This window comes from Staurois parvus, unplaced genomic scaffold (genome assembly GCF_062004578.1).
Source record: "Staurois parvus isolate SC_StPar_1 unplaced genomic scaffold, SC_StPar_1.0 ptg000636l, whole genome shotgun sequence".
Classification (NCBI taxonomy): domain Eukaryota; kingdom Metazoa; phylum Chordata; class Amphibia; order Anura; family Ranidae; genus Staurois; species Staurois parvus.
The window spans coordinates 10,287,405-10,310,481 of NW_028318432.1; the positions used below are offsets into that span (position 1 = coordinate 10,287,405).

Here is a 23,077-nt window from a genome sequence, read left to right on the forward strand (position 1 = left end):
ACAAATCCTCTTAAAACCATTTGTTTTTGAGAATGTAATATCTGTTATGGTATTAGACACATAAGTCTGGCAATGTCAAGAATGAAATTACATTTATTTTGTCTGCTGATATAAAACTGACTAGTAATGTGAAACCCTTTATATATGGTAATTTTAATTGCACATTTTCTGAGAATTTGTGTGACCATTTTAATAAAATACTCTAAAATATTCCTTGCAACATTGACTTTTTTATTTCAAAATAAAAATATATTTCAAAGGCTATCTTTTAAATACACATAAATCCTTTATTAATACTTTTTGCATGACTACTACTGTTTTCATGACATAAATATTTAACAAGTGTAAAAGTCAAAATAAATTACGGACAATCTGGATCAGTAAAGAATGCACCATTCATATGGCTAGGTGTCATAACAGGTTTTTTGGTTTCATAAAATGAAATCTGAAAAGCTGAATTTTGTGGAACATTTTTAATTTGTGACAACTTCATTTTCTTTTCATTGTCCTGTTTTTTGCCAAAAGTTCCAAACAATGCTAATAACACTGGGAGAACAACCAGTCCATGGAGCATTCCAAAGGCAATAACAAGGAATATAATCTTGAAAAATGTTCTGAAGATGTAGCTCTCTGAAGTGGAGAGTACTATGACGCCCAGGATGGTGGAGAGACCTCCCTGCACTATAGGATAGCCAAGAGAGTGCAATGCTTCAATCACCCTCTCATTTGCCGTGGATTTCTTGTTTGAAATAAAGGCATAGGTGATATGAGCTGAGAAATCCACTGAGAAACCAATACAAATTACAAGGTTGATCATGGATATGGAATCTAAGTTAACATCCCACAAAGCCATGAATCCAGTGACCCCTACAATAATAGATGCTATAGCAAATGTCACCCAAAGGGAACACAGAGGGTTTGGGATTAGCAGTAATGAAATAACAAGCATAACAATAGCAGCTACAGCAACATTTTGAATTGTGTTTTGGATGATTACAGTATATTGATCAAAGTATATAAATGCTGGATGGTAGACAAGGACGGGGACCTCACAGCTCTTTGCTGTGTCCCGGACCTGAGTTAGCATATTTTTCTCATCAATAGCAGAAGTGACATTCATGGTCTGGATGAAGAAACGGGAAGCTTTTATAGTTCCTGACTGAATGTCCACATCTTGCTTCAAATCAGGAAATCTTGATAAATTTCCAATAAAATTATTTCTATCATTTACATCCAGTTTAAATAGTTCAGCAAACCTTAAGTATGTCTTCAACCAGGACTCAGAGAGGTCTTCACTGACATAGGAGGATAATTTAAATGACTCTATACAACTGTCAATTTTATAACGGACATCTACATCCCAGTATGAAACTTCCTGTGTTACCACAACCATAACTCTGGGACCATAGTCATCAAAATATAAATCTTCATTGTCATAGAAAGAACGGACATAAGAGTTGTCGGTAGCCAAGTTGCGTAAATCAATTCCTTCCTGTAACTGAAAGCATCCATATATACTACCAGCTAAATATCCACCATATAGACCTAACACAATGATCTTAGTCCAGATGTTGGTTAGAAATGGACCATAATATTTACAGAAGAATTTTGTCATGGGATGGTCAGTTTCCATACCAGTGATTTTACTGAATGTTCCTCCAACACAACAAGCATTATAGAAAGTGGAGCGGTGGTCATCTTTTTGCTTTGGCACTTTTTTACAAACCAACCAGTGCCTATTACTCTCTTCTCTCCTACCGTTGAGGGCTAAAAATGCACCAAAACACGTGATGTTATATAGGAAGCAGAACAGTATAGCTGTTCCAGTATAAATGCAGAAAGATTGCACCGATCCAAAAGAAGTCATAATTCCTATATAGAAAGATAAGACATCTGTGAGGGTTGTGATTGTTATGGAGACTGCGGCTTCTTCATATGTCTTGCCTACTCTTTCTTCAACTTGACTCGTAACTTTAGTTTGCTGCCAGCTGGAAACCATAATGAACATGTCATCCACTCCAACACCTATAGGGAAAGTATATTGTTACATCAATAAACCACAAACAGAAACAACACTTGTTATACATGGCGTTCCCTTGTCCATTTCCTTTGTACCTAATCTAGGAATATTTTATATTACCTTAACAATTAAAAATAAATGTGAGAAAATCTAAAAACAATGCAGAAAAACAAATGTGGGTTTTGTATATACCAACACAGACACATTAGGCACAGAATTTTAACATTAACCTAATTATTAAAAAGGTTTTTAGTATGTTTAAGAAAACATAATTTTACAAATATGTTGCATTTGTTTAAACATATTCTTCAACTAGACAAGATCTGTATGCGTCATATGCATTTCTGGAGATGGATTCTTTATATACATAAGTGTTTAATCTGGTTGCTATTATAGTACATTTATAATATAATTGGACCCCCTGAAAAGTAACAAGTCATGAGAAGAGACAAATGAAGAGATATGTTCAATTGTTAGGGGGTCAGCATCTCAAATGTACTATAGAACATAATAATAGAACTAAAGGCAAAAGTTTTGTTCAATTTTGATAGAGTAATGGCTTGTTCAAACAGCAAGCATTAAGTACCCACATGCTGAATATCGGGCAATATTGGCCAATTCAACAGAAACCATGTGTATACGGCAGCTGGTCCAACCATGTGTGGAAGGGGCATGACTGAAAAAGGTCTGCTGATTGGCTTCCGGTCAGCTCTCTCAGCCAATGGCTGAGAGCACTGACGGGGGGGGGGCTGGCCGGGGGGGGGGGGGGCAATCCTCCTGTCAGAACACAATAGCATGTCGGGAGAGATCACTGTACTAACACCGCTTGTTGTTAATACGGCGATCTGTCTGTTTTTTTCATTCAATTCAGCATTTTCAAGACTTTAGGGAGGGTTATGACACCCGTAAAGATTTGTTTGCTATCTTTGTCCCATTGGGAGGATTTCCCTTCACTTCCTTTCCCATAACCAAAACAGGAAGTGAGAGGAAATCCCTCTGTGAAGTGAAGGAATCCTTGGTTGTCACCAGAGTCACCAGAAATAAAGTCCCCAATGGAAAATATCTATTCCTGTCCTGGGAACAACTCAAAATTTAGGAGTTTTCCTTCACGTTCATTGATAACAGTAAACAGGATTGATAGAGTGGGTGAAGCTTCCTAATGGGGGAACAGACAACAATAAAATCTGACAGGAGTTCTTATCCCTCTTCCATCTATCCAAAATGAAAAAAAAAAGTTTTGCCTTTAGTTATACTTTAATCTAAAGGGTCAGCAAGGAAATAGTACTTTCAGAAGGAGTTTGGCAATGGCATCCTTCATATTCCTCTACATATGTGTACTCATGTCTAATACTGATTTACTTATAAACAAATATTTTTGAAACTTACCTAAAATGAGAAATGGAGCATTTGCTGCTGTGACAACAAAAGGCACTCCGCAAAGTAGCAAAAGACCAAAACTAGAAACTACAGCTAATCCAGCAGAAATGACTCCAACAGAGGCCACCCAGGTTTTATTCCTCACACAGTCATGCCTATAATTATTTAGAGATACAAGATTTTAGTAAAGGAAATATGTGTTTCTAATTGTACAGTTTTTGGTCTAAGAATTTTTTTCTAAGTGAAAATACAGCCAACGATTTTGTTTTATTTGTCACACAAGTTATGAGTTATGGATTTATTAAAATATTAATTTTTTAGCCGCTTCCTGTTTGGAGTATGTACAGTATATATACATCCTAGACTGGCAGGTATACCAGAATTATGACTGCAGGGGTGTCACTTTTCAGAACCAGCAACTGATTTTACTTTAAAAGTAATCACTTTTACATGGATTGGAAGGGGTTCCCCTCCAAGTGCCACCCACCGCTGTTCCTGGGCTTTCCAAAACCATCAGGGAGCCTGGGGCCACTGTAAGCAGTTGGGTTCGCAGTGCACAGAGCAGCATGAGAAACATCCGTTCCTCCCTTTCCCTGTGAGGAATTATTATTATTATTATACAGGATTTATAGAGCGCCAACAGTTTTCTCAGCGCTTTACAATATAACGGGAGACAATACAGCAACAATACAGTTCAATACAAGAGGGTTAGGAGGCCACTGCTCCTTGGAGCTTACAATCTAAGAGGGAGGGGCTGGTGGTACAAAAGGTAATAACTGTGGGGGATGGACTGGTAGGAGTAGAAGTTTCCAATATCAGCTGAAGGCAGGATAGGCTTCCCTGAAGAGATAGGTTTTCAGAGATTGCTTAAAAGTGGACAAAGTAGCCGGTAGTCTGATAGATTGGAGTATAGAGTTCCAGAGGATGGGGGAGGCTCTGGAAAAGTCCTAGAGACGAGCATGGGAGAAGGAGACAAAGGAGCTAGAGAGCATGAGGTCATGCAAGGAGCGGAGAGGACGGTTTGGGTGATATTTGGAGACAAGATTGGTGATGTAATTGGGGGCAGAGTTATTGTTAATGTTTTGAATTTTATCCGTTGGGCAATGGGAAGCCAGTGGAGGGATTCTCAGAGAGGGATGGCAGATATGGAATGGTTAGTAAGGTGGATGAGTCTGGTAGCAGCATTCATGATAGACTGAAGAGGGGATAGCCTGCGATGAGGTAGGCCAATGAGGAGGGAGTTACAATAGTCAAGGCGAGAGATAACCAGGGAGTGAATAAGTTGCTTAGTAGTTTTCGAGGTTAGGAACGGGCGTATCTTGGAGATGTTGCGGAGGTGAAGTCTACAAGATTTGGACAGTGATTGGATTTGGGGCTGAAAGGACAGATGGGAGTCTAGGATTACACCTAGTACCCTGGCATGAGGGGAGGGACTGATGGTTGTATTATTGATCTTGATGGAGAAGTCAGGGGAGGGGGCACGGGCTGGGGGGAATACTAAGAGCTCAGTTTTGGAAAGATTGAGTTTGAGGAAGTGGAGTGCCATTCATGCCGATATGTCGAATGAAGTCAGAAGCAAAGAGAATTTTATTACTTCCGGTTTCACTCTTTTGTTTACCTGGCCGTAAATGGCTAGATAAGCAGTTGATCAAACTGATCTGTGTTTGATTGGCTGCCTTGGAGGGCAGAGGAAGGATCAGGGGTCTAATAGATGTCAAATATCTCCTTAAAGTGGACCTATCACTACCCAAGCTGTTGTTCATCCCTTCTAATAGCAATAACGTGTAATGAAAAAAATTAAAAAGTGTAAAAAATACATTAAAAAAATGAAAAAACATTTTAAAGTGCTACTGTCTCCCCATGCTCACATGCAAATGCACATGTAGGTCTGGCACACATATGTAAACAGTGACTGATCCACGCATGTGAGATACATGAATGTCAGAGTGAGAGCAATAATTCTAGAGCCAGAGCTCACCTTTAACTCTAAACTGGTAACCTGTACAGGCTTTTAAAGAATCGCCTACGGACAATTTTAGTTACTGTAGTTTGTCACAAATTAACAGGAGTGCGCACTTGTAAATCTTGACATGTTTGGTATCTATTTATTTGACACAACATAGTCTTTTATATTGTACCACAAAATGGGTATTATTTTGTGTGTGTGTACTAAAAGTCATTTAAGTGTATTTTTTCCTGAAAATTAGCATTTTCGAAATGGCTGTGCAAATATCATGCGAAAGAAAAAAATTGCAGCCACCACCATGTTATTCTCCAGAGCCTCTGCTTTCATAAAATATATAATATTTGGGGGTTCTAAGTAAAAATGCCAGAAGTTGCCTGGATGGTAAGTGGTTAAAAATGCTAATAAAAGTTCTGTAAGACTTTTTTGAGTTTTTCCTGCATACCTGAGCCCAGATGTTTGGGGTTGTTTACTAAAGATAAAGTGTGGGGAACACAGTGTTCACTTTTGATTTTAAAGTTTTACTAAACCCATAACAGTGAAATCAGTCTGTATATGCACTTGACGTCCAGGCTATAGCCAAATGATGGCTACAGCGCAGTCGGCTAGTTCTGGGAGGGCGTCATATCATGTCCTTCAGAACCATGCCTCCCGTGCGCCTGCTGGGGCGTGCACCCGGTGAGCTTTGTGTTCACATGACATGGTACAAGGCCAATCACAGCTCCCTTTTACTACGTGATCTGCTGTGTCCAATGACACAGCTGATCACAATGTAGATACAGTTGCCGGTCATTGGCTGCACTTTCCTTACAGAGTCACAGCAAGTGTATTTAAAAAAATCAGAGGCTGTCCAGTGCAGACCCCAACCCGAACAGTGTCCATCAGTGCAGTCCCAACAGTGTTTATCAGTGCTGCCAGTCAGTGTCCATCAGTGCTGCCAGTGTCCTTCAGTGCTGCCAGTGTCCACTAGTGCTGCCAGTCAGTGTCCATTAATGCCGCCAGTCAATGATCATCAGTGCCGCCGGTCAGTGCCCATCAGTGCCGCAAGTCAGTGCTGCCTATCAGTGACCTACAGTGCTGCCTATCAGTGCCCATCAGTGCAGCATATCATTGCAGCCTAATCAGAGCCTCCTTGTCAGTGCCCATCAGTTCTGCCTATCAGTGCCCATCAGTTCTGCCTATCAGTGCAGTCTCATCAGTGCCACCTCATCAGTGCCCATCAGTGCAGCCTATCAGTACCCATCAGTGCAGCCTATCAGTGCCCATCAGTGCAGCTTCATCAGTGCTGCCTCATTAGTACCCATCAGTGCTGCGTATCAGTGTCCATGAGTGCAGCCTCATCAGCGCACATCAGTAAAGGAGAAATATTACCTATTTGCAAAATTTTATAACAGTAACTAATTTTTGGTGTTTTTTGGTCTGTTTAGCAAAAAATAAAAACCCCAGTGGTGATTAAATACCACCAAAAGGAAGCTCTATATGTCTAAAAAAAATGATAAAAATGTTATACGTGTACAGTGTTGCATGACCACGCAATAGTCATTCAAAGTGCTACAGCACTGAAAGATGAAATTTGGCCTGGGCAGGAAGGGGGTGAAAGTGCCTGGTAGGAAAGTGGTTATGTAGTAAAGCATGCTTGTTATACTCACTGTGAAACCTAAGGGGTTAATCCTCTGCATTGTGTAAAAACGCTGTTTGATCCTGACTTCTCTGATCCTCCCCTTCTTATACAGTCCCCAATCCATCTGCTGATCTCCAGGAGTCACTCTGCACATGCTCAGTTTAGTGTGTATTGCTAGACAGTTTTTTTTCTTTGGGACTGTGCATATGATTGGCACTGGGCCAATCAGCACTGTCCGGACAGAGGAGCAGGGGTTATTTAGCCTCATAGGACAAACAGAGCAGAATGAAAACTCCTCCTACAAGCTTTAACCCGTGCTCTGCTGGACACTGATGGAAGTCACAAGATTGCTCTAACTGATGATGAGAAAAGGTATTTAGCAGTTTATATTTACTAAAATAATAGCATTTCTATGGACTCTGTACTGTGGGAGACCAGATATAGTGAATGCAGGGTCATGAGTTTAGTAAATCTTAAACAGAAGAAAAAGGTTCCTGCCTCTGAGAGTTCATTTGGAAAGATTAGTCAAATAAAAGGTAGTTGTACTATTATTATACAGGATTTATATAATGCTAATAGTTTGCACAGCGCTTTACAAGATGAGGGCAGACAGTACAGTTACAATACAGGAGGAATCAGAAGACACAAGACTGCTATATACTGCTGATGAGAAAAGGTATTTAGCAGTTTATATTTACTAAAATAATTGCATTTCCATGTTGTGTGTACTGTGGGAGACCAGATATAGTGAATGCGGGGTCCTGGGTTTAGTAACACTTTAACAATTAGTAGAGCTGCGGGGGGAGGGGGGGGTATATTCTACATATTAAAATACTCTGGAGTATTCTAATGTATGGAATATAGTGTTTATCTATTTTTGTTTTTTTTTGGATTGAGATTGATATACGTATTTGCTATACTAAAATTTTTTAATATACTAATGTATATTTTTCTATAACAAGACCTCCCTTAATCTGTGCTTCTGGATATTAAATATAAAGTACTACAGAACCCTCCAAAATTCAATGCAGTTACATTAAATGATCCACCATAAATCACAACAGAATTATTATGCAGCGCTACTCAATACAAAATATATCAATCTTAATCCGAAAAAAACCCCCTCCAAAAATACATCAACTCTGTATTTCATACATTAATGTAGCTGCATTGAATTTTGGAGGTTTCTGTAGTACTTTTCATTTAATATACAATAAGGGAGGTCTTGTTATAGTAAAATATAGTACAGTAAAATTTCTCAGTATAGTAAACACATAAAGTAAAATAAAAAAAAAAAATCAGGTGCAATTAGTTTTGTGAAATGTACAAAGTTTTACTTATGTACTTACAGTGTGTTAATAGGGGTGGTGACAGCTGCTGCTAGCATCAAAATTGTGTTCCCACAATAAAATCAAAATGAGACTGGTGTAATGCTGCACCTCCATAATCTTACCTTACACATGATGCAATGGAAAAGAATATGGTGATAAAATATGTGATGGAATACAGAGGAATCACAGTTTTTGTTGTCTCTTCAAACTCCTGTTGTCGTGATATTGATGAAAAGTGAAATATCTAGGAGTAAAAGAAAACAAATGATTGTACTTAGAAGAGTTCCAATCAAATCATATGGCAGCAGCTTTGTTATTCATTACATGACACATTGGTGCAAATTGCTTCTTATACTGTATGTCTTTGCAGCAAACCATAAGCAAAGAACAGAAATCTATAGTGATCAGGTTTATATCTGCTAGGTTATTTTTTTTAAAGAAATTTTTTTTCACTTTTTAAAATGTAAACTATTTTTAGAATATTAGTTAAAAAACATTTAAAAATAGTTAACAAAATAGCAAAAACAACCTAAATTTGGCTAAATTTAAAGTAAAACTAAAAATTTTTTAACAGACTTTTTTACATTTACCTTTAATCTAGGGCTTATCTCCTCCCCACCCCAAAGCATGTTTCTCCCCTTCCTTACTACATTTTTCTAGTTCTTTTGGGTTGACTCAATTGACAGCATCATTCAAACCACTTTCTGTAGGCTCAGGCTGTTATGGAGAATCCTTCTGGGGTGCGTCATCTTGCTGGCCTGTGTGCAGTGTACTACTGTACTGAGCAGGGCTCACACTCCACCTTGTGAGTGCTGTTCACTGCAAGAGGAAGGATCTGTTATGTCATCAAACTGGCCAGAAGACCCTTAAAAATGCATATAAATGTATATGGTTGTTGTTAAAAACTGTAGTTAATCCTTTTAAGTTGTTCAGAAAAAATAAGGAAGGGTTGTAACAGCGCAAACACTGCAAAGTCCTGGGAAATGGTAGTATGGGGTGATCGTGGTATTAGTGCACGTCCTCCATCAGAGCCGGATTCATTTTTTAATCCAATTTTTAGTTTATTATTTATAACCTTTTGTTCATTATTTATATTTTATTCTATTTTTTACAATGTAATTTACTCTTTATAATGCATTTATTATTACCAATAGGTTTATCATCTTACCATGTTAAACCCAATGTCAATATACCCGCTAGCAACATGTATATATGTTATAATTATTATGAAGCTCCTGTAGAGCCATAACCATATCCCACCTTGCAATCATGCTGTATTACCACTAAATATCTGCTCACTACTGTTACATAATTGATGTGCCAGTGCTGCAAGGTGAACATTTTACCCCACTAATCTCCCAGAATATAATTTTTTTTTTCTTTGTTTCATTTTGTATTCTTATTACCCCCATCAACTTTTTTCACATAGCTTTTTCGATTTTCAGCTGTTCAAAAATCTTTTATTAATGTCATTTTTCAATTCATTAATTTTTTTTTTTCATTTTTCTTTCTTTTTTAATTTTTTCATTTTTTTAATTTCTTCATTTTTCTTTCATCTTCTGTTTTCTTATTTATTACATCCTCCCTTTTTTCCATTTAGTTTCCTTTACCCCCCCATTTAACATCCATAACTTTACAATATTCACCTGACAGCAATGGTCAATCACTGGTTAATTGGTTAATTGATCAATTAGACTCACGTTCCCTATATATTCACCCCTGTTCATCCACCTCCACCTGCTTGAAAAAGGAGTGCACTTCCGCCTTCCACGGCCAGTGAATGCTCCGAAACGCATTGCAGTGCACCCTGGGATCTGACGTCATCACGTCCACGCCGCCGCTACGTTCCAGCGTGCGTTCCATCTGGCTCTGAGGGAGGACGAACATGCCGGCCTCACCGCTGTTCCTCTCCAGCCACCACGCTGTTCCAGCCGAGAGCTGACCTCCCCACATTGCAGTAAGATGACAGCTCTTCACCCGGGTTACCACCCCACCGTTAACTATTGTTAACCACGGTTTTTAAGCTTATGATAACTCCACACATGTGAGTGTTTCTACATTTAGACTTGAATTAAAAGACTTATTGCACTTAGAGGTGCTTCTCTCCTTTTTCTCAATCCTTTTAAGTTGTGTCTAACAATTGAGCCTTGATTTAAAGTATAATGGTAAAGTATAGGAGTGAACTTGTAAACACTCGTTATCTTGACAAAAATGCAAATCAACGGTACAATACACATACCGCTAAACATGAGAAGATTGTAATGCAGATTTTGGTTCATTGACATGAAAACATGCATATAAATGCAAATACATAGTATATGTATTACGCTCAAGGTCAGTGACCAGTTGTCTTCCCGAAATCTCTTAATACAAATAGACAGTAAGCTATAGGCAGGGCAATCAAGACTGCAAAGTCCCAGATTCAAAACCCAACAGTAAAAAAAAAAAAGATATTAAGTATTTGTCATTGTAAGGGTGGAGGAACACCAGGGATCTCACACATTTTATTGCATTTCTTGGGGCAACCGCAAATAAGCTTTTCACATGGTAGTATTTGGTTTACTAATTGCATCCATTTGCGTACAGGAGGGGGAGTAGATTGAATCCATTTGAGTGCTATAGCTTCACAATCTCAAAAGAGTGTTTCTCTTCTGACATATCTCAGCCATTGTTCCTCATCCAGCATACCCAATAAGCATACCTTGGGGTACATGGCATGAAGTTTGACCAGGGTTAAGTAGGATTGATGCAACATATAAAGTCGTATACATTTGTTGTTAATGGCCGGGGACACATATAACTGAGAGGAGCATGCTTCCTCCCTATCCTCATCTGAGAGGTCAGAAATAGGTTGTTGCCATTTTGAACATATTGCCAATGGGGTTTTGTTAAGCATAGCATATAGCAAGTGGGAGTATACATCAGAGAACAGACTTTTAGGTCCCAGATACCATAATATACTTATCAGTGGGTATTTAGAAAATCTAGTCTTAGTAGTTCCAAACTGAGTGTGTATAGCGTGTCTAAACTGTAAATACCTATAAAAGCATTATGGGGAAGCTCATACTTTCTTTGTAATTCTTCAAAAGTGGACAGAACATTATTTGTGTATACATTATCTCAAAGTATTAAAGCCTTTGCGTTCCCAGAGAGAACTGTCTGTAAATTGCTGCAGGTGGTGGGACATAGGATTGTGCCAAAGTGGAAGTCACTTCACCTCACTTTATTAAACTATCTATCTATCTATCTATCTTTTCAAAGTAAAAATAAAGAAAACAAAAATGACAAAACCATTTTCCTTACCTGTATAGTCTTCAGTTGTAACATTTCTATATTCTGAGACACATCTTTGATAAAGTGTTCGATCCATTGCAGGCTTCTTTCTAGGTCTTGCTGGTTGTCTTCTCTCAGATAATACACCAACCTTACTGCTTTTGCACTTTCTACAGCGTTGTTGGGGCTCAGTGTCACCCCACCCAGGTATGTTCCCAAGAAGGTTGTCCCTTCAAAAATGGGGTAACTGATATGTATTGTCTCTATCACGCTTACATTACTTTGTACTTTGGATAAGAGTGGATTGATTGTCAAACATTTGCCCCCCCTGTCCTTTGCGCAGAGCTGCTGAAAATCCAAGATCACATTAGCATTTTGTTCTTTTAAAGTGATGCTAAGTTTGTGCACCATCTCATCCAGCTTCACAAGCTCTCTAAATGAATCAACATTTATAATATTATCAGATAAACTGACAGCAATGAGAGAGACAAATGAACCTTCTGTATAGAGTCTCTGTGCAGAGAAATGCCCTGAGTCGTTGGTGGGGAAGTGTGTCCTCACAAATTCTCTCTCAGATTTAGCTGGACCTCCTATTGGAGTGAATTCATTTTCTATATCATTAGCCTGCCTCTGAGGTAAAAAGTAAAATCCAGCTCCCAGACCGGCAGATATGACCATGGGAATAAAGAGGAACCACCAGGGGTACCGGCCCACCACTTTCCCCAGCTTGTAGAATACAAGAGAGAGAGGTCTCTGTATACAGTCTGTCCGACAACGAGTCATTCTTCACCCTGCAGTAAACTACTGAATGATACAGGCTGAGAGGAAAGCAGGCTCTGTTAATAATAAATAAAAAAGGAAAATATAAATTGACAACAGATAAGACAGCAATGGTATGACTAGCACTGCAATGACTTATTCAGAACAATAAAATAGTTCATTTCCAAGGAAGTTTATTTACTTTCCAATGATATGATTACTGGTGCTTGATTGAACCAACTGACCTTTGTACGTCTATTCCAAAGAAGTAACTGTCATTTACAGTACAACCTATATCACAATAACTTATTTTCACATTTTTAGCTGTTATATTTAACCACGTCCGTTTTTGCAGCTGTATACCACTTATAGATCAGAACAATATTTACATATGTGCTATGGTGATACCATAAAATACATCTTTTGTGCAATTAAAATGAAATCCAGGCATTTTTCAACTTTATTTTTGCTTATTTCAATTGTACAGGAATGAAAAAAAATGAAAAAAAGTTGAATGCAGCAGAAATTCTGACACGGTCATACTGATAGTAAGTTCCAATGATTTTTACAGGTAGCATCGGGAAAGTAAAACAAAGGCATACAAGGTCCACTCAAGGTACGTCCTGTAGATGAAACTTGTTGGGGCGTATTTTGTATGCCTAAGACTTCAACTGGTTAAGCCCCATTACAGTTTGGTTGGTATGGCTATAGGTATTAAATTATTACCTGACAGAAACTTGATGTGAGCCCCTTCTGAACAGGCAGGAGTTTAAATTAGAGCTGAGAGTGCCGCCTGATAGAGTGGTGGTCAACTTTGTAAATATAGTGGGCCTCAAGTATGGACCCTGACACCAACAAAGGGCTGCACATTATATTCCGTGAATGTAATACTACAGAAAACTGTCAGAGACTGCAGACATGCTGTAGGAGATGGTCAGAGACTATGAACATACTATAGGGGTTGTTGGAGACTGCTCCAGGACTCGTAGACTAGGGACACATTACATAAGACTGTTAGAGATTACTGTTATAACAGCCCCTTTAAAAATTCATGCTTCCACAGCGCTACAGCTCACTTATAGATGACTTGTGCCACAGCAAGATCCATTATAAATGATCAGAGATTGGTTCCTTGCCCCTCCCATCTCCATTCATATAGATTTGTAGCATTGGCTGAGCATACAGCTTTCTCTGATGGCAGTTGGCTAAGGCAGGCACCAGTGATTGCTGTTTAAAGTCTCTGGGCATCTTGTAATACCATTCCTTCTCTGGGGAAAGTGCACACAAAAACCATCACTCTTGGTATTTTCTTGGGAATACTTCAACTACACTGTACCTACATTCAGCGGATGCCACAGTTGGGCATCAAAGCTTGCCTCAAAGGCTACAGAGAAGGCACCTGCTCAGCCACCAGCAGAACACAGCTGCAACTCAACATCCATTGCCCAGTCTTGCCTTTTCAGCTGCCTATCTGTCAACATTCTATTATAAATATGCCAGTCTCTCTAGGTGACTACACACATATACATGTTGACACTTTCTCTTAAATGGGTTATACATCCCTTACTATACAAATATGGAAGCCACTCTAATCAATTTATAATTTACCTTTTAAAATAAGCATGCACATGAGCAAGTAAGTTCACAGAAAAGTTCGAAGTGTGTGCCCTAACTCTAGTCTAACAGAGCACCTATCTTAGGACATATAAAAGAATGAATTCAGGTTTGCCAGAATGTAGACCATTTCCCCTTAACGGTATAAGGAAATACCAAAAACCCAGCACAGCTCAATCACAAATGAAGACCTCCAGTGTGTCAATATAAATTTAATTTACACCTTGACACATCTTACTCAACATTAGGCTCATCCACTCCTTTTAGACTCACTGGTCACTTAGCTAATGTCTGTATGTAAATCCTGCTGCTCTGTTGATCATTTTGATACAGTACACACTTTAAACTGAAGGCAACATCTGCCAATGTTTTTTGAAATTATATACTTAGCTTCAATTACACACAATTTAGCCAGATTGCTTTAAATCTTGCAGTACATTTGATTTTTGTAGTGGCACATTCTAGCAGCAAGCAAACCTGTGTCCTGAGCCAACCACTGTTGTGTAGCCTCTTTGTGTTAATAATTTTTAAGTATTTCCCAGGGCTGGATTTCTGTAGTCTAGAGCAGGCTTTTTCAACCAGGCTGCCCAGGCACCCTGGGGTGTCTTAAGGTTTCTTCAGGGGTGCCTTGGCAAAATGCCTATAAATTGCCCAAAAATTGTGTACAAGTCATAGGTGGATCAAGCCTACCTTTTAGTTACACAAAGCTAGGGGTTTTCATTGTCCACCATTATAACCTTCTAGCCGACGGCATCCCAACAACCAATGACATTATTAGTTGATAAGGCGGATGTTGGTCGTCTGCACAGCATCCTTGTTTGATCCTCCCCTGACCCTCTGCGTCAGTGCTGGGGTCACATTAGCTGAGTGATGGAGAAAAATTTAGGGAAAAGAGAAACATTGGAATGCTAGTGTACAAGTGTGCAAAAGTGTATTTGATTGTGAAGAATAAATCACTTCTAACGTTGGATGTTCAACGTGTGTGGATGTTGACACACTATGTAAAACTATTAGAATAGTTTTTTACATTTTAGAATGCGGTGCCTAGAGACTGGCCATAATTTTAGAGGGTGCCTTGAGATTGTCCATAATTTTAAAGGGTGTCTTCATTGAAAAAAAGGTTGAACAACACTGCTCTAGAATACTAGGGAAAGCACCTGGCTACTCTTTCTTATTAGTTTTCTTGAATTTTCCTAGCCCTGGAAAGGGCACATAATTGCTGATAGTTACTGGGGATGAGTTCAGTGTTTGGACTGAGCATAAGTTCAGACCCAACACTGGCTGATTGGTTGTTCATCTAATTGCTGAACACTTAGGGTGTTGCACAAACATGACAGCTTACAGCTAGAAGGAGTGTAAAGTCACCCATGCCTAGTGCCATGGGGAGAACCCTGGGGATAGGTAGGTATATTTAATAGTTTTTCCCTACATTTTTTTTTAATTTATTGCAGTTTTTGGCATTGGGGTGTGGAGTGCAAAGTAATAAGTTAACCTTGACTCTTTACTTAATAACTGCTTTTACTGAAGAACTGCTGTGTACTGGTGATAACAGCTTACTATCTTTACATCATAACTTGATATGTTTGCAGATAGTGCTCAGAACACCCTACGAGTTTTAACAGTAACATATAGCAATCTGAAGAAGTAAATCACAGGACAATAAAATTATTACATTTAAAGGACACTTGATTTATTGATATCTTATCAAATCTCAAGTAAATTTCAGGTAAAACACATACAGTATTTTATTGATGTCTTTTTAACTGCTTCCCACCCGCCACTGCAAATAAACACACTTATCAAACTGATCACCCAGCCAGTGTCCCCAGTGTACATCAACATTTGTCACATCTGTCACAGTGCTCCATCAACATCTTTCACCTCTGTCACAGTGTCCCACCAACATCTGTCTCAGTGTACCAGTGTTCCATGAACATCTGTCTGTCTGTGTACTAGTGCACATTTGAAATAGTGTCCTATTGCAACATCAACATCTGTCGGTGTCTGTATTGGACCGTCAACATCTGTCAGTGTCCATAGTAGACCATTAACATCTGTCGGTGTCCATAGGCGGACTGTGATCTCCACTTGTGTCCCTAGTGTCCCAGTGGATCATAAACATCTGTTATAGTGTTCTAGTGCATAATCAACATCTGTCAGTGTCCATAGTGGATCATCAACATCTGTTGGTGTCTGTAGTGGACCATCAACATCTGTCAGTGTTCCAGTGCACCAACATCTGTCACAGTGTCCCAGAGCACCATCTGTCTTAATATCACCAGGGCACCATCAACATCTGTCACAGTGTCAGCAGTGCAGCATCAACATTTGTCATAATATCATCAGTGCAGCAATAAACATTCAGACACCATGTTTAAAAAATGCACCACTGAGAAGGCGTTCCAGATACTGAGCATGACGGATGAGAGTAGTGGGGAAATCTCTCTGTCAGACTCAGATTCTGAGTATGAACCAGTTGAAAGCAGTGGGTCAGTAACAGATTCTGAAAAGGAGTCCCAACAAAGAGATCCAGGTAATTTGAGTAGGAGCAGGCAACCACCAGTAGCACTGTAAATCCTGGTGCAGTAGCAGCGCAGCACTCCCAGATGACAGGCCAGGTACTAGTAGAGGGGTGTCACATCCACCAAAATGAAGTGAGGCCCATGCTAACCTCCCAGATTTGCTTTTAAATCCTATATGGCTGAATGCTAATTCAGCAGAACTAACAATCCCTCCTTTTGCATATCTAGGCCCCAGATAGTATTGGGACTAGTGGCAAAATTGTTTGGCAATATTTAGAGCCCCTATTTGAGAACAGTTACCAACTGTACATTTATAAATTCTTCACAAGTCTACCACTATTCAACCATCTCTACCTCAAGCAAACTGTGGACTGTGGGACAGAGCGGGCCCAATGCAAGGGCTTCCCACAAAGTTTTGGTGCCACAAAACTCAAAAGGGGAGAGTTGGCCAGTTTGTGGAATGAAAAGATACTAGCCCCAAAGTGAAGAGATAAAAGAGATGTCTACACTCACTGGCCACTTTATTAGATAAACCTATTCCATTGCTTGGTAACACAAATTACTAATCAGCCAATCACATGGCAGCAACTCAATGCATTTAGGCATCTAGACATAGCGAAGACAAAACCAAGCATCAGAATGGGGATGAAAGGGGATTTTAGTGACTTCAGTGACTTTGAACGTGGCATGGTTGTTGGTGCCAGATGGGCTGTTCTGAGTATTTGTGTGTGAAAATCCCCGCAGATCAGCATTTTGTGAAATACTCAGAACAGCCCATCTGGCACCAACAATCATGCCACGTTCAAAGTCACCTAAATCCCCTTTCTTCCCCATTCTGATGCTCAGTTTTAACTTCAGCAAGTCTTCACCACATCTAGATACCTAAATGCATTGAGTTGCTGCCATGTGATTGGTTGATTAGCGATTTGTGTTACCAAGCAATTGAACAGGTGTCCCTAATAAAGTAGCCAATTGTGTATATATATATATATAAGGTCAGGCACTGATGTCGGACGAGAAGACCTGGCTCGCAGTCTCTGCCCTAATTTATCCCAAAGGTGTTCTGTCGGGTTGAGGTCAGGACTCTGTGCAGGCCAGTCAAGTTCCTCCACTCAAAACTCACTCATCCATGTCTTTATGGACCTTGCTTTGGGCACTGGTGCACAGTCGTGTTGGAACAGGAAGGGGCCATCCCCAAACTGCTGGGAGTATGAAATTGTCCAAAATGTCTTGGTATGCTGATGCCTTAAGAGTTCCCTTCACTGGAACTAAGGGGCCAAACTCAACCCCTGAAACACAATCCCACACCATAATTCCCCCTCCACCAAACATTACACTTGGCACAAGGCAAATACTATTCTCCTGGCAACCACCAAACCCAGACATGTCCATCGGATTGCCAGACAGAGAAGTGTGATTCATCACTCCAGAGAACACGTCTCCACTGCTCTAGAGTTCAGTGGTGGAGTGCTTCACACCACTGCATCCAACATTTTGCCTTACACTTGGTGATGTAAGGCTTGGATGCAGCTGCTCAGCCATGGAAACCCATTCCATGAAGCTCTCTATGCTCTGTTGTGCTAATCTGAAGGCCACATGAAATTTGAAGGTCTTTAGCTATTGACTCTGCAGACAGTTGGCGGCTTCTGTGCACTGTGCGCTTCAGCATGCGCTGACCCCGCTCTTTAATTTTACATGGCCTACCACTTCGTGGCTGAATTTCTGTTGTTCCCAGTTCCTTCCACTTTGTTATAATACCACTAACAGTTGAATATGGAATGTTTAGTAGCAAGGAAATTACACGGATGGACTTATTACACAGGTGGCAACCTATCACGGTACCACACTTGAATTCACTGAGCTCCTGAGAGCGACCCATTTATTCACAAATGTTTGTAGAAGCAGTCTGCATGCCTAGGTGCTTGTTTTTATACACGTGTGGCCATGAAGGTGATTGGAACACCTGAATCCAGTGATTTGGAGGTTGGTCCCAATACTTTTGGCAATATAGTGTGTGTGTGTGTGTGTATATATATATAGTTTTTTTTTTTTTCTGTATATACAGTATATGCTAAAATAAAAACCAATTGCAGGTCTGTGTGCATCTTTACTATTGCACTATTGTGACTAAACAAAAAAAAGAGCAGCATTCCCATATTCATTTCATGGAATCTGCCTTTACAGAAGCTGAAATAGCAGCGTCATTCAAATCCTTGAATCTCTCCATAGTGTTATAATACCACTAACAGTTGAATGTGGAATATTTAGTAGCAAGAAAATTACACGGATGGACTTAGTGCACAGGTGGCAACCTATCACATTACCACGCTTGAATTCACTGAGCTCCTGAGAGCGACCCATTCTTTCACAAATGTTTGTAGAAGCAGTCTGCATTCCCTGATTTTATACACCTGTGGCCAGGGGCGGACTGACAACTCATGGGGCCCCCGGGCAATAGGGGATCATGGGGCCCCTGTGTCCTTGCCCAAACTCAAAACAGCCTATGAAAAATGTACCAGGGGCATCTCATGGGGCCCCCTACTGACCCCGGGCCCTTGGGCAGTGCCCGAGTTTCCAAATGGTCATTCCATCTCTGCCTGTGGCCGTGGAGATGATTGGAACACCTGAATCCAATGCTTTGGAGGGGTTTTCCAAAAATGTTGCCAATATAGTGTACCTTATATATGTAATCCAAGTGTTTATCAATATCTTTACATAAATATTCCATGGGTGTTGTTGTAGAGAGGTCAGGCACTCTTTTCAAGGAGGTAATAAAATGAGCTGAGTATAGTGGTAGTATTTTGTAGGCAGATGATTGTATTTTTCTTTAAAAGTTTTCATTGACAAGACATCTCCATGATCATAAAAATCAGCAATATGCAATAGACCCTTGTAGATCCACCATGAGAAATCTTGGGGGTGAGACCTGGGAAAAAAAATCAGGATTCTTCAGCAAGGGGTCCAGGAGAGCATACGCTGACTGAAAGTTATAGTTCAAGGAATATCCATCTCACAAACCTATAGAAAAAAGAGTGGAGCAAAGAATCATGGGTTGAGCCTTGGCCTGTAACTGCAGCAAATGGCAGACAGGCCGCATAGTTATAATAGAGATGCATCCAGATTAGACAACTTTTTCTTGTGCAAAATGTGATCAGTGGAGCCAACTGGGCGGCCTGAAAATATTTAAGCAGGTCCATAACCCCAGTCCTCCCCATATTCTAGGAGCAAAAAGCATCCTTTTGTTCAACCTAGGCCTCTTATCACCCCAGATATAAAACATCATTATATGTTGACATTTCTTGAGATCCAACCGGTTAAGAGACACTGGGAGTATCCTGAAGAGGTACAGTAGTCTGGCAGGGCATTCATATTGAGTGAGTGCAGCCTACCAAACCAAGACTGAGTTTTTTTAGACCATCATTGTAGGTCATCAGAGAGATTTTTGTATAGTAATGGGCAGTTGTTTTGGTACAGGGTTTGAAGGTTTTGGGTCAATTGGATTCCCAAATAGGGAAGGGCAGCTGATTGGGAGGGGATATGGGAAGGTATTTTGAAGGGCCTGAACCATACGCTGATCCAAGGAAAGATTCATTGCCTGTGATTTGTTATGATTAACCCTAAGTCCCAAGATGGAGGAAACATGTAGGTCAGAATAGGGGTTGGGTATAGAGGTGATTGAGGTTAAGAGACTTAGTATTTTGTAATCTGCGAACAAGGCTCATTTGTGGACCTGGCCCCCCACAGAGTATGCCTTGTATATCTTTGTCATCATGCAGTCTGATAGCCAAGGGCTCTAAGGCCAGAATAAAAAGTATCAGGGACAGAGGGCATCCCTGACGAGTGCCCCTACCAATAAATATGAGTGGGGAGCTATAACCCTTGATAAGGAGATTAGCCATAGGCATCTTGTAGAGTGTCTTTAACAGTGCCAAAAAATTTGGACAGAAACTGTATTTCCGTTGGACATAAAAAAGGTACTGCCAGGACAGGGAGTCAAAAACTTTTTGTAGATTCAGAGACAGGAGCATTCCCCTTCTCTGGTACTGTTTAACAAAATCCGATTGAATTGCTGAAAGTCGATCAAGCACCTTGTTTGGTCTGGGACCTGCCACTGAGGAACGAACCCAACCTGGTCCGGGTGTACGTATATAAGAAGGAGTTTAGTTGTGTAGCTAAAACCTTTGTCATAATTTTGAGGTCCATGTTCGTGGGTTATAATTGGCACAGTCCTTGCCTGGCTTAAGTATTCCATGGATAGTCGGGTGATTTTTTTGTGCAGTGGTATCTGGGTCACATCTCACAATGCATTATAGTATAGACGTCGGTAGGGTGTCAGTCTTTCGGCAAACCTTTTTATAATAACGCCCAGAGAAGCCATCAGGTCCAGGCACTATGGAGAGATTAAAGGATTTGAATGGCGCTGCTATTTCAGCTTCTGTAAAGGTAGATTCCATGAAATAAATATGGGAATGCTGCTCTTTTTTTGTGTAGTCACTATAGTGCAATAGTGAGGATGCACACAGACCTGCAATGGGTTTTTATTTTAGCATATACTGTATATACAGAAAAAAATAAATAAATAAATATATATATATATATACAGTTGCAAGAAAAAGTATGTGAACCCCTTGGGATTACGTGGAGTTTTGCATGAATTGGGCATAAAATGTGCTCTGAACGTCATCTAAGTCACAACAATAGAAGAACACAGTCTGCTGAACATAATACTACACAAACATTAGATGTTGCCATGGTTTAATTGCACATAACATGTAAACATTCACAGTGCTGGGAGGAAAAAGTATGTGAACCTTTGGACTTAATAACTGGTGACCCTCCTTTGGCAGCAATAACCTCAACCAAACGTTTCCTGTAGTTGCAGATCAGACCTGCACAATGATCTGGAGTAATTTTGGACCACTCCTCTTCACAAAACTGTTTCAGTGTAGCAATATTCTTGGGATGTCTGGTGTGAATCGCTCTCTTAAGGTCATGCCACAGCATTTCAATCGGGTTGAGGTCAGGACTCTGACTGGGCCACTCCAGAAGGCGTATTCTGTGCTGTTGCAGCCATTGTTTTGTTGAATGACTTGTATGCTTTGGGTCATTGTCCTGTTGCATCACCCATCCTCTGCAGAGCTTCAGTTGGCGGACAGATGGTCGTACGTTTTCCTGCAAAATGTCTTGATAAACTGTGGAATTCATTTTCCCATCAATGACAACAATCCGTCCAGCCCTGAGGCAGCAAAGCAGCCCCAAACCATGATGCTCCCTCCGCCATGTTTCACAGTGGGGATGAGGTTTTGATGTTGGTGTGCTGTGCCTTTTTTTCTCCACACATAGTGTTGTGTGTTCTTCCCAAACAACTCAATCTTGGTTTCATCTGTCCACAGTATATTTTGCCAGTAGTGCTGTGGAACATCCAGGTGCTCTTTTGCAAACTTCAAACGTCTTTTTGGACAGCAATGGCTTCCTCCGTGGTGTCCTCCCATGTACTCCATTCTAGTTTAATGTTTTCCTTATTGTAGATGTGTCAACAAAAATGTTAGCATGTGCCAGAGATTTCTGTAGGTCTTTAGCTGACACTCTGGGATTCTTCTTTACCTCATGCAGCATTCTGCGCTGTGCTCTTGCAGTCATTTTTACAGGACGACCACGCCTAGGGAGAGTAGCAACAGTGCTAAACTTTCTCCATTTGTAGACAGTCTGTCTTACCGTGGACACATGAACATCAAGGCTTTTGGAGATACTTTTGTAACCCTTTCCAGCTTCATGCAAGTCAACAATTCTTGATCGTAGGTCTTCTGAGAGCTCTTTTCTGCGAGGCATGGTTCACATCAGACAGTGCTTCTTGAAACCAGTAAACCCAAAACAGGTGTGTGTTTTTTAAGGGCAGGACAGCTGTCAGCAACACATCCAATATCATCACACTGATAGGAGTCAAGGTTGGCTCACTCCTGGCTCCAATTAGCTTTGGGAGAAGTCATTAAGCTAGGGCCTCACATACTTTTTCCTCCCTGCACTGTGAATGTTTACATGTTATGTGCAATTAAACCATGGCAACATCTAATGTTTGTGTAGTATTATGTTCAGCAGACTGTGCTCTTCTATTGTTGTGACTTAGATGACGTTCAGAGCACATTTCATGCCCAATTCATGCAAAACTCCACGTAATCCCAAGGGGTTCACATACTTTTTCTTGCAACTGTATATATATATATATATATATATACACACACAGTATATACACACACTATATTGCCAAAAGTATTGGGACCCACCTCATGTGTTCCAATCACCTCCATGGCCACACGTGTATAAAATCAAGCACCTAGGCATGCAGACTGCTTCTACAAACATTTCAGAAAAAATGGGTCGCTCTCAGGAGCTCAGTGAATTCAAGCGTGGTATCGTGATAGGTTGCCACCTGTGCAATAAGTCCATCCGTGAAATTTCCTTGCTACTAAATATTCCACGGTCAATCGTTAGTGGTATTATAACAAAGTGGAAGCAACTAGGAACAACAGCAACTCAGCCACAAAGTGGTAGGCCACGTAAAATGACAGAGTGGGGTCTGCCTACGCTGAAGCGCACACT

General features: G+C 40.2%; 1 protein-coding gene across 1 annotated transcript; it reads right to left on the reverse strand.

The window, feature by feature from the left end:
• Window positions 1–210: 210 nt before the first annotated feature.
• Window positions 211–12,368, reverse strand: LOC149449148 (patched domain-containing protein 3-like). Its single transcript, XM_089693703.1, has 4 exons — window positions 11,616–12,368; window positions 8,435–8,556; window positions 3,407–3,552; window positions 211–2,025 (listed from the first exon to the last, which is right to left on the reverse strand). The coding sequence occupies exons 1-4, from the start codon at window positions 12,366–12,368 to the stop codon at window positions 362–364; spliced, it is 2,685 nt and encodes an 894-aa protein (XP_089549829.1). The 3' UTR covers window positions 211–361.
• Between the last annotated feature and the right edge of the window lie 10,709 nt (window positions 12,369–23,077).